General features: G+C 43.4%; 1 protein-coding gene across 3 annotated transcripts in view; it reads left to right on the top strand.

Moving 5' to 3' along the window:
* The first annotated feature begins 2,211 nt into the window (after nucleotides 1–2,211).
* ttn.2 (titin, tandem duplicate 2) overlaps nucleotides 2,212–11,411 on the top strand; it is a 179,079-nt gene continuing 169,879 nt past the window's right edge. For all 3 annotated transcript variants that reach the window (XM_047601647.1, XM_047601646.1, XM_047601645.1), the window contains exons 1-9: nucleotides 2,212–2,434; nucleotides 5,924–6,027; nucleotides 6,978–7,181; nucleotides 8,545–8,832; nucleotides 8,972–9,057; nucleotides 9,133–9,347; nucleotides 9,427–9,502; nucleotides 10,735–10,962; nucleotides 11,215–11,382. In XM_047601647.1, coding sequence (XP_047457603.1) covers nucleotides 5,937–6,027; nucleotides 6,978–7,181; nucleotides 8,545–8,832; nucleotides 8,972–9,057; nucleotides 9,133–9,347; nucleotides 9,427–9,502; nucleotides 10,735–10,962; nucleotides 11,215–11,382 — 1,356 coding nt within the window. In that variant the 5' untranslated portion in view covers nucleotides 2,212–2,434; nucleotides 5,924–5,936. The remainder of the gene's footprint in view (nucleotides 2,435–5,923; nucleotides 6,028–6,977; nucleotides 7,182–8,544; nucleotides 8,833–8,971; nucleotides 9,058–9,132; nucleotides 9,348–9,426; nucleotides 9,503–10,734; nucleotides 10,963–11,214; nucleotides 11,383–11,411) is intronic.

Genomic DNA, 11,411 nt, shown 5'->3' with positions numbered 1-11,411 from the left:
TCCCTTAGTTTTTACTGCTAAATTGAGAAAAATCTACCACTTTGTCGTGTTTATAATACCTAATATTATATTGGGTGAGTTGTGGTGGCTGGTTTGGATTATTGTTATAAATTACGCCGATGTATATATGTATGATCCATGTTTTACATATCTATGATCCATGATCCGGGCCTCCGAGGTCGGGGCGCGCTTACTTCCTGTTTCTGAGTCGCCATCTTTATTTTTATTTGAAAAACACAAACGAAAAGGAGTAAAGAAAACTTTTTTAATTCGTCCAGTGAAGCTTCAGGTTTTACCCTCCATGGTCTGAAATTAGTTGAAGAATCATTTCACATTGTTCACCACATCTGTGAGTTTAATTTAAAAAAATATATATATAGTTCATGAAAACCAAGCTAACGGCGCTAGCTGGCTAACATGTGTTAGCTATCATGTGTTAGCCAATGAACGGGAAAACATTAAATGAAAACACAAACTAAAATACAACAGATTAAATTAATAAAACCACAGTGACATTACTGGGGGACACCAGCCGGGAGGAGGAGGAGATACTTCCTCCATGTTCTCCTCTGAAAAAAGTTGGAGAAAATAACTCCTTCTCCTGCACATCCCACAGAGATAAGAAGAAGTTCTCCTTTTACTACTCCTCCTCCTCTTTCTCTCCTCCTCTTCCTCCCTCCTTTCTCCTCCTCTCTCCATCTCCCCCCTCCTCCTGTTTCTCCTTCTCCCATTCTCTCATGTTACTCATTCAGTTCCTATTAATTCTATTTAAATTATCTGGTAATAGATTACTCCCTCCGACACCTCCTTGCTCCACCACCTCCTCCCTCTCACCATTAAAGCTTCTGTCCTGTTTGATTGACAGGAACAGGAGCAGCGATCTGATTGGTCCGTCTGGAGTTATGACTGAGAGGAACCGCCTCCTTCCTCCTGATGCATGCTGGGAAGAGTCAGCTGGTGAGTCCCACAGTTCTGAAGTCCCTTGAGAATCCGTCTGTTTTTAGGGAACATGTCAGTTATTCAAGCAAAGATTTTAACCTTTATCACAGCGCTGGATGGAGGAACTTCTCTCCTTCCCTGAACCTGAACACTGTCGCCCAGGGAAATGTCCAAAAAACAGGATTAAAATCAATTAATTTATAATGTGTCTTCAAAAATATAAATAATGATTGCTGATTTTTATTTTATTTACAAAATGCAAAGTGAGTAAACAGAATAAAAGTCAAAGTCCCATCAGTATCTGGTGTTTCTAGAACTTTACCTTCCACCACATCAGTCCTTCCAGGTCCTCTGGCTCTACATCAGGGTCTAGGTCCTCTGGATCTACGTCAGGGTCCAGTAGGATCAGAGACTCAGTGGAAACTCAGAGGACGATAAACACATCCGTCCAGCAGAGACATGAGCTCAGAACTGACCCAGGCCCACCAGCTACTGTCTGGACCAGTCTGGACCCTAACCCTAACCCATGAAACAGAACTAGAACCAGAACCTAGGACCTGGGCTCAGAAACATCTGGACTGATGATGTTTGTTGAGCTCCAGTAATGAGTGAAACATGGTGGAGGCTCCTGGAGAGTCTGGTCCTCAGGCAGATACTGATCCATCATCAACACCATCAGGGAGGAGGAGGACTGGCTAAGATTTCTCTTCTGTTCATTCACAGCCTTTTTTGATGTTTTTGTGTGTCTGTTTATATATATATATATTTGTCCTTAATTAATCCCTAATATGACATTTAAAAATACATACTATCACTAACAATATAAAATAATTGACGGGATAAATAAGAGAGTTTATAGGAATGAATGAAAACTGAATTGATTAATAATAATATTAGTAATAATAATATAATAATAATACCATTTTAATTGTCATTGCACACAAGTTACAACAAAATTATGTTCGGCAGTGAGTTTCTCCAGTAACAGCTTGAAGTCGTGTTTATAAATGTAATAAATAATAATAATAATAATTATATACATATATTATAATGATGATGATGACGATGAGGGTTCTTCCTCTGCAGACTGGTCACATGTGATTAATAAATTCATCTTGCTGAGTAAAACAGTCGACAGGTGTTATGAGTTGCATAAAATGGCCGCCCATGCTCCCATGAGGCCCTGCGGTGTGGGCCAATGGGGCGACGGGGCCCCGGTGATGTCAGCGCGGTATAAAGGCCCCCGCTGGAGGGACGTGGGCTCTGAGCAGAGTCAGCGTTCCCGGCCTGGACGCTTGGGCTGGAGGGACTGCTGTCAGGAGGAAAAACAAAACTACACGGCGCACGACTGGCCTGTAGTTTTGTTTTTTTTTGGGGTGCCTTCCAGGCTCAGCTGTTCTCCTTTTGGATTTTCTCTCCACGTTTTCTGGATAAAGGGCCGAGACCCCTGCAGAGCGCCCGGCCCCGGGCTCCCCAGGCATCCTTGACCCTACAAGTAAGTGGCTCCTTCAGCTTTCAGAGGTTTCAGGCAGACGTTTTGGGAGTTTTTGTGAGTTTGTTGGTGAAGGTGAGAGCGGGGGTCCCAGAATAGACGCTGAGAGCATCAGTGTGGGCCCCAGCCGGCCCCATGGCTTTTTAAGGGAATCTGCAGCGGGGCTATCAGTTGCTTCTCCAGCTATGCACCACATGGTGCCTGTCAATCAAAGCGAGGTGTGGTGGGTGGGTGCTATTTATAGAGCCTGGTGTCCTGGTTTAACAACCCCCCCCCCCCCCCCCCCCCCCACACACACACACACACACACACCTTAAAATGACTTTACACAGGGCTGAGGATAGGAAGTGACTGAAGGACTGGAGCTTTTATTTTGGAGGGCCATGAACAGCTGGGGCTTTTATTTTTAGGCTTTATTCTGCTGGTGTATTTTTAGTGGGATGTGAACACAGACTGATCCGGTGTTCATCCCAGATTAAAACCAACCCTCAGCTTTTTATCACAACTCAAAACTCAGCTCTGTCTTTTAAAAGTTTAATCAAACAAGAATAAATAAAAAGGATGAAATATATAAATGAATAAATAAACAAGTGATTCGTTTAACTGTTAAACAGCCAAAGAAAATCAAGAGGTTAAATGACACTTAGACATTAAAGACTTTAATGATGCATAATTACTAGAAATAGTAATATGTAATTAGAAATAATTACATAAAAATAGAACATAGTATAATCTACTAAAATAAAACAGAAAACAGTTCAACATCTTAACTGACCTAGTTTCATTTAAACGTTTTAGTTTTAGAGAAACAAAATAGAAATGAGCTGAGACCAGAAGTCTCTGATAACCAGACTGGACCAGGACCAGGACCAGGACCCATTAGACCCTGTATGAACAGGGTCAATCAGAACCAAGCTAAGAACCAGAATCTGGGGTGGTTATGGTTCTAGTTACACTGGGTCAGTCTACATTAAAGCGTCGGTAGAACCGAACCAGACCAGTCTGAATGGACCAGAACCAGAACCAGTCACACAGATCAACTGGGAAAGAACAAATTCATACGAATAAACTGAGCTTTAGTCCAGAGAGTCAGAGATGTTCATGAGAGAGTTCTGAGTCTCTGGTAGAATGAATGAATAAATGAATGAATGAATGAATGAATGAAGTCTGTAAAGTGAGTAAATAAAATGAATTCATTCATCGTCACATCTGAACATCTGATCTTTGACTGAAAGGTTTTCTGGCTCCAGATCAGCAGCAGATTCATCTACGGTCACAGTAGCTGTTGGTTTTAATGTTGAAGGATCTCTAGCGCCACCATGAGGACGAACCAGGTTCAGACCCAGCAGCTGATCAAAGGATCATCACTAGGATTTAGAATTAGACTTTAATGATCAGCAGCTTAGTTACACATAAAAAGTCAAACATAGTCAGATAAAATAAGAAGAACTAGCAGGTGAAACAGCGACTGAAGAACATATTGTCCACAGTTAGAACATATTAGATGTTCCGTTAACCATTAACATGGATAACGTGGATTATGATGTGGGTCATGTGACTCCTGAACATCTGAACCGGTCTCAGTCTGGACCCGGTTTATAAAGCACTGAAGTGATTCTCATCAGACTGAACCAGACTGAAACCTGAGAGCGACAGGTGCTGTAATCAGCTCTGAGCTGGTTTATCATCCAGACCCGATGGAGCCTGGACCTGGACCTCCTCCAGGGACACGGCTCCTAAAATAAACCCAGAGGAGTGTCGCTGTCAGCAGGCTCAGCTGTGAACCCGGTCTGCTTTAACAAAACCTGCTCCATGACACTGAAGGATTTACTGACTCATTCTTATCTTCTAGTTCACACCAGACACAGTCCACCGTTTACTTTTAGATTCACATTCATCAAGTTAAGGCACAAGTTCAAGACACTTTTAATAGAACAACACAAAGAATATACAAATAAACATAACAGGAAAAAAACATCTTAAACTTTCCAAAGTGTCCGTGACTGTTTGTTGTTTATTGTTAGTGTTAAACTAACACACACTGACAATAAACCTGGAGACTTTAAATGTCTGGAAACTAGAATTAATGTGATTAACGGTGATAGATTTAAATAAAGACTTAGACGTTTAACTCTGTTTCAACCTTTCATTAACTAGAGAAGAATTAAACATATGGTTTGTGTTTAATAAATAGTTCTGGTTTAATCTGAGTCACTTATAAAGTCACTTTATATATACTGTATAGATATATGCTGTACTATTATATATTATCACATACAAATAATAGAGTTAAAAATAAATAAAATATTCATGGATATAAAAAAATAAATAGATGTCAGAATGAGAGACCTGTAGGAAATCTATAAGCAGGTAGTTTAGAGTAATACTAGATGTGGAGGTGGATTTAATTTGTTCATGAATTTGTATTTGGTCAAACAAAATAAGAGAATAAGTTTGACTGTTGTCCAGATGTGTCTCACTATAGGCTAAAGTTTATTCTGGTCATTTAAAGCGTCTGTCATTACATTGTCTTCAAACTCTTCCTGGATTTTATATTTAATGTTGTTGTCACATGTTGCCTTCAAACAATCATTCATGGCATCACATGTTTCATTATTATGGTCAAGCTTCAGCTGTAACGTGTTAATAATGTGTTAATAATAATTAGACGTTAATAATGTGTTAACATTGTGTTAAAAATGTGTTAGTGAAGTCTAATGGCAACTGGACTAGTAGAAGTTCTTGAAGATGTTTCATCTGAGTAGCTTCTGAGTAGTGGGAAGCTGAGGTTTGAATAGGAAACTCTGTGGGAAAGTAGTGGCACCAGTTTTTGGTCAAGTTTCCTATTTAAACCTCAACTTTCTCTCAGAACTGAAGAAGCTACTCGGATGAAACGTCTTCAAGAACTTCTACTAGTCCTAGTCTGAGAAGTGTTAACATGTTACTAATGTCAAAAACATGTTAATGAGTTGATCATTTATAATGTGTTTATGATGGATTAATGATAATGATAATGCCTTAATGTGTTCATGTCACATTTTTCTAACATTTAGTAACGTTTTAACATTGTGTCAGTAACGTGTTAATGACGTTATGTTTCTAAATGTTTCTAAATGTTTCTAAATGTTTCTGATGTTTCTAAATGTTTCTAAATGTTTCTGGTGTTTCTAAATGTTTCTAAATGTTTCTGATGTTTCTAAATGTTTCTAAATGTTTCTAAATGTTTCTGGTGTTTCTAAATGTTTCTGATGTTTCTAAATGTTTCTAAATGTTTCTGATGTTCCTGATGTTTCTAAATGTGTCTGATGTTCCTAAATGTTTCTAAATGTTTCTGATGTTTCTAAATGTTTCTAAAAGTTTCTGATGTTTTTAAATGTTTCTAAATTTTCTGATGTTTCTAAATGTTTCTGATGTTTCTAAATGTTTCTAAATGTTTCTGATGTTTCTAAAGTTTCTAAATGTTTCTAATTGTTTCTGGTGTTTTTGTTGCAGGGTGCCGATCAACATGTCAACTCAGGCGCCGACGTTCACACAGCCGCTACAGAGCGTCGTGGCACTAGAGGGTAGTGCTGCGACGTTCGAGGCTCAAGTTAGTGGTAAGGACGGCTCAGACTTTTACTGCTTATTTGTTGAAAATGGAGTGAGTTTACCTTAAAGAAAATGAACAAACATAGAAACACAACCAAATAAATTCAAGTTCAAGCTAAATAAAGGAAGCGTCTGGAGGAGATCAGGGATCCATGGATCATCCAGAGATGTCACACCTGAACACATGTCAGATGTGATTAACTAAAAATACTGGACATGAATATGTCGAACGTATTCATTATTATTTTTAACAGTTAGCAGCAGCCACAGCTGCTATTAGCGTTAACATGCATGTATATCCAGATAAGATAAGATTAGCTGGGACTTCAACAGCAACAGTGTGTGTGTGTGTGTGTGTGTGTGTGTGTGTGGTTAATTTCAATTATAAAGCACCTTAAAAAAGTAAAAGTAAGTAAGTAAAGTAAGTAGCTAACCTGAAGTTGATAAAACCAACCAGTGTAAACTGAGGGATGAGATGGAGGAAACTGAATATAAATAATAACTTTCACGAATATCTTTATTATTGTTGTTATTTATAATAATAATAATAATAATAATAATAATAATAATAATAATAATAATAATAATAATAATAATAATAATGTTTTTATTATTACAGTGAATTTTAATTCTGTTTACTGCACTAGAACCAAGATTGGTTCAAGACGACCTCACGACCAATTATAAACCACTTATTATCCCTGGTCCTCCTCTTCCTCCTCCTCCTCCTCCTCCTCTTCCTCCTGGTCCTCCTCTTCCTCCTCATCTACCTCCTGTTCCTCCTCTTCCTCCTCCTCCTCCTCCTCCTCCTCCTCATCTTCCTCCTCCTCCTCCTCCTCATCTTCCTCTTCCTCCTCTTCCTCCTCTTCCTTCTCCTCCTCTTCCTCCTCCTCCTCATCTTCCTCCTCCTCCTCTTCCTCCTCCTCTTCCTCCTCCTCCTCCTGGTCCTCCTGTGCAGGTTCTCCAGTTCCTGAGGTGAGCTGGTTCCGTGATGGCCAGGTTCTTTCTGCTGCTGCTTTGCCCGGCGTTCAGATCTCGTTCAGCGACGGCCGCGCTGTTCTGAGGATCGTCGCCGTGAGCGCCGCACACAGCGGGAGGTTTTCTGTCAGAGCCACAAACGGAGCCGGACAAGCCACGAGCACCGCGGAGCTCCTCGTTACAGGTAGAAACACCACACACACACACACACCACCCACACACACCACACACACACACAACACACACCACACACACCACACCACACCACACACACACCACACACAAACACACACACACACACACACACACACACACACACCACACACACACACACACACACACACCACACACCACACACACACACACACACACACCACACACACAACACACACACACTACACACACACACACACACACACACTCACACACACACACACACACACCACAGTCACACTCACACACCACACACACACAACACACCACACACACCACACAACACACACACACACATACACACACACACACACACACACACACACACACACACACACACACATCACACTCACACACACACACAACACACCACACACACACACCACACAACACACACACACTCACACACACACACTACACACACACCACACACACACACACACACACACACCACACCACACACACACACACACACGCACCACACACACACACACCACACACCACACACACACATACACACACACACAGTCACACTACTCCCACAACACCTACATCACGGAGCACACCGACACTACCAGGGGGGGGGGGGGGGGGGGGGGGGGGGGGGGGGGGGGGGGGGGCTTACTTAATCAGTATAAAACCGATATAGATGCAGCTGCTGCAGCATAACTTTCCTTAAGAGGCCTCAGCCATGAGCAGATGGACCAGTCGCTGTAGCTGATGATTAAATGTGGTGGGGGGGGGTCTGAGGCCTGGGGGTGTCAGGTTCTGACCTCCAGCAGAGATAACACAGGACGGATGTGTTACAACTGCAGGGAACAACACAGCAAAACACAAATAGAATAAGACAAAACTATATAACAAAGTAAATTGTCAGGTTGAAGTAGCTAACGTGGAAAAAACAACCAGTGTAAATTGAGGGATGAGGTGGTGGAGGCAATGAATGTATGAATATTTATTCAATTCAGGACTAGACATCCTAGAAACGCTGTTGTCCTCACATTGGGACCAGCCCTTGTTATCCTTTTCTGGCCTGTAAACATAAAACGTCCTCCTGCTCAGTAACCACAGACAGTTCTGACCCGTCATCTAGAAAAGAGACAAGATTATAACGTCTTGAAGAACCAAGAACTCCGAGAGCCTCTTCCCTCTGCACATGAAGTCCAGAATGATCTGAGACTTTGAGCCTGCAGAGACCACTGTCTGGTTTTAGCTTTAGTGTCATTAATATTTATCAGATATCTGGTGGTAAATGTGCCAGAGTTGTCTCCTTCTTCATCGTCTCTGGTATTCAGATGTCCCTTCTTGACGTCTCATTCTCGGTCCTTCCTCAGCTGAGACAGCGCCTCCAAACTTCCTCCAGAGACTTCAGAGTTTGACGGTGAGACAGGGCGGCCAGGTGAGGCTGGACGTCCGAGTCACAGGAATCCCGACTCCCGTGGTCAAGTTTTACAGAGAAGGAGCTGAGATCCAGAGCTCGACCGACTTCAGGATCCTCCAGGACGGAGACCTGTACAGTCTGATGATCGCTGAGGCCTTCCCAGAGGACTCTGGGACGTATTCTGTGACCGCCACCAACAGCAGTGGACGGGCCACGTCCACCGCAGAGCTGCTGGTCCAAGGTGAGACACTCCTACAAGAGTAATGGGTGGTCGTGTATCTTCTTCCTCTTCTTCTTGTCTATGAGTTGGATCCTGATCCTGTGCAGTTCTACCCGAGGCCTGGTGTCCAGTAAACCATCCAGGTGTGTTCTCTCTGCAGGTGAGGAAGCTGTACCGACTAAGAAAACCAAGACTATCGTGTCCACATCCCAGATGGCGACTTCTTCCCAGACCAGAGTGCAGAGGGTGAGTCGTGTTTAAATAAAGATGTTGGGGGGTGGTGGTGTTGGTAGTGTCTGACTAAACCTGGGGGTCCTCTAGAAGGTGGAGTCCAGCTTCCAGGCCACCGCCATGATGGAGATGCACACAGAAGCAGGAATGATGACTCAACATTTAGCTCACAAAACCCCCCCGAGGGTTCCTCCGAAGCCGACCTCCAAGTCCCCCCCGTCCCTGGTTTCCAAGGTGACAGGAGGACGCCAGCAGTCCCCTTCCCCCGTCAGACACGTGAAGGGACCGACGCCGGCGCCCGTCAGGTACAAGCTCCGCAGTGATTGGAGGCGATTGATGATGACCGTCATCTTTCTGTGTTTTAACACCGTGTGTCATCTACAGATCCGTCTCCCCCTCATCCAGACTGTCCGTCTCCCCCATCAGACCCGTCAAGTCTCCCATCATGACCAGGAAACAGGTGAGGACGTAGATCAGGGACGCCCACGCTTTTTTGTCTTGTGAGTTACTTTTACAACGACCAGGTCGAAGTGATCTACCTGTCTACTCTGCGTACATAAACCTACACCAAGTCATATTAATCTGCTCTGTCCATCCTTGTTTTTATTATTTGAAGAATAAAACTGACGCATTGCACCTTCAGAAAAACAGCACTGTCCCTCCAAGGACGGAAGTCTGGAGTTGTTGATGCATGTTGCAATAAAAAGGAGATGAATGTTTATTTTGTTCCGGAGGTGCAACAGACCAGAGACAAACATCTAAAACATGTTTTCAGTGGCTGTGATCTACTGGTTGATGGTCATGGGCGCATTGGGCCCAGTGACTTGTTGAAGCAGTGTTTAAGTAGTATTGCCTGAGAGGCTTTAGCGTCATTTTGATCGATCACCATCACCAAATAGCGTTTAATCGATTATACAACAATTACCAACAAAATAAAGCGTATAATTAAATATATATTCATGTTGATGGACATGGGGTCTGACTAATAACTGGAACACAATCAGTCACGTCAGTAGACTCCTATGTGTAATGGAACCTAGTTCACCACTACAGCAAATAATCTGAGCCTTAGTAACGACCGAGCAGCAGAAATGATTTTCTAGTCCCAGAGGAGTGAACTCTGAGCTGACGTTCATGTTTTAACGCGGCCTCAGACTTTACCAAATGAACAAATTACACTTAAATAAGTAAAAAATGCTGACTTTTATTGACCGAGTTATAACAAAGATGCAGATTTTTTTCTATTATATGAAAAATAACATTCTTGGTGGTTTTCAGATAGTCCTGGAAACCTCTGACAATTCCAGTTGATTCAGTTCTTTATCCGAAATAGGCACAAATCTTTCTTTTTTTGGTTGTTCTCATCCTCCTCCATCCATTTGTTGAAACTGAGACCAAATAAATTGAGATTAACAACAAACGGATCCATTTTGTAGCGTATTTTTCAGCCGTTTCCTGCTCCAGCTCTGACAGTTACAGTGTTGCCATGGAGACGGACACAGTGTTGCCATGGAGACGGACACAGACTTGGCGGAGCGATATTTTTAGTGATGAGTCAGTCGTGCTGTAACGCTGATACGTGTCTTATTGGCCAATCAGAACGCTTGGTCGGAGCTACTTGTTGCATAAATCATGTTATCTCATTCTCTGAGAAGCTGTGAGGGCCTCGTTAACTTTGTTCTGCTCCTGCAGGTTTCTGCCTCAATGGAGGTCCTCCCTCCCTGGAAACAGGGGGAGTACGTGGCTGAAGGCGGCTACACCAGCATGACCAGTATGACCGGCATGACCAGTATGACCGGCATGGCCAGTATGGCCAGTATGAGCAGTATGAGCAGTATGAGCAGTATGGCCAGTATGAGCAGCGCCACCCAGATCCACACGGAGAAACACTGGGAGCAGCAAGTGGCCTCCACCCGAGAGGTGAGGGGGGAGTCTGGCTGAAAGCCAAGTTAGAAACACTGTATCTGGTCCTGGAGGAGGTTAAGGACGTTACCATGGCTACCGGCCTCCTCCTTTTTTTTCTCATCCTCCTTCTCTTCTTCTTCTCCTCCTCATTCTCCTCCTCTTCTTCTTCTCCTCTTCTTCTCCTCCTCCTCCTCCTTCTTCATTAAGCTGCATGTTTCATTCTCCAGAGTCTTCCTCCTTCAGGTCTGTTGGTTGTTGTGTCTCCAGGCTGAGGGGGGGGAGAAAAAGGCCGAGGCGGTGGCCACAGTGGTGGCTGCCGTTGACCTGGCTCGCATCCGCCTCCCGGTGCATGGGGAGGGTGGTGAGGAGGTGCAGGAGGTGCAGGAGGTGCAGGAGGTGCAGGAGGTGAAGCAGCGAGCGGTCCGGGTGGCTCAGGTCTGAGGACTCGACTGGTTCCATCATGA

This window comes from Mugil cephalus, chromosome 12, assembly GCF_022458985.1.
Source record: "Mugil cephalus isolate CIBA_MC_2020 chromosome 12, CIBA_Mcephalus_1.1, whole genome shotgun sequence".
NCBI lineage: Eukaryota > Metazoa > Chordata > Actinopteri > Mugiliformes > Mugilidae > Mugil > Mugil cephalus.
Note: the sequence above shows the minus strand (reverse complement) of the source record. Positions and strands in the feature narration are given on the sequence as shown.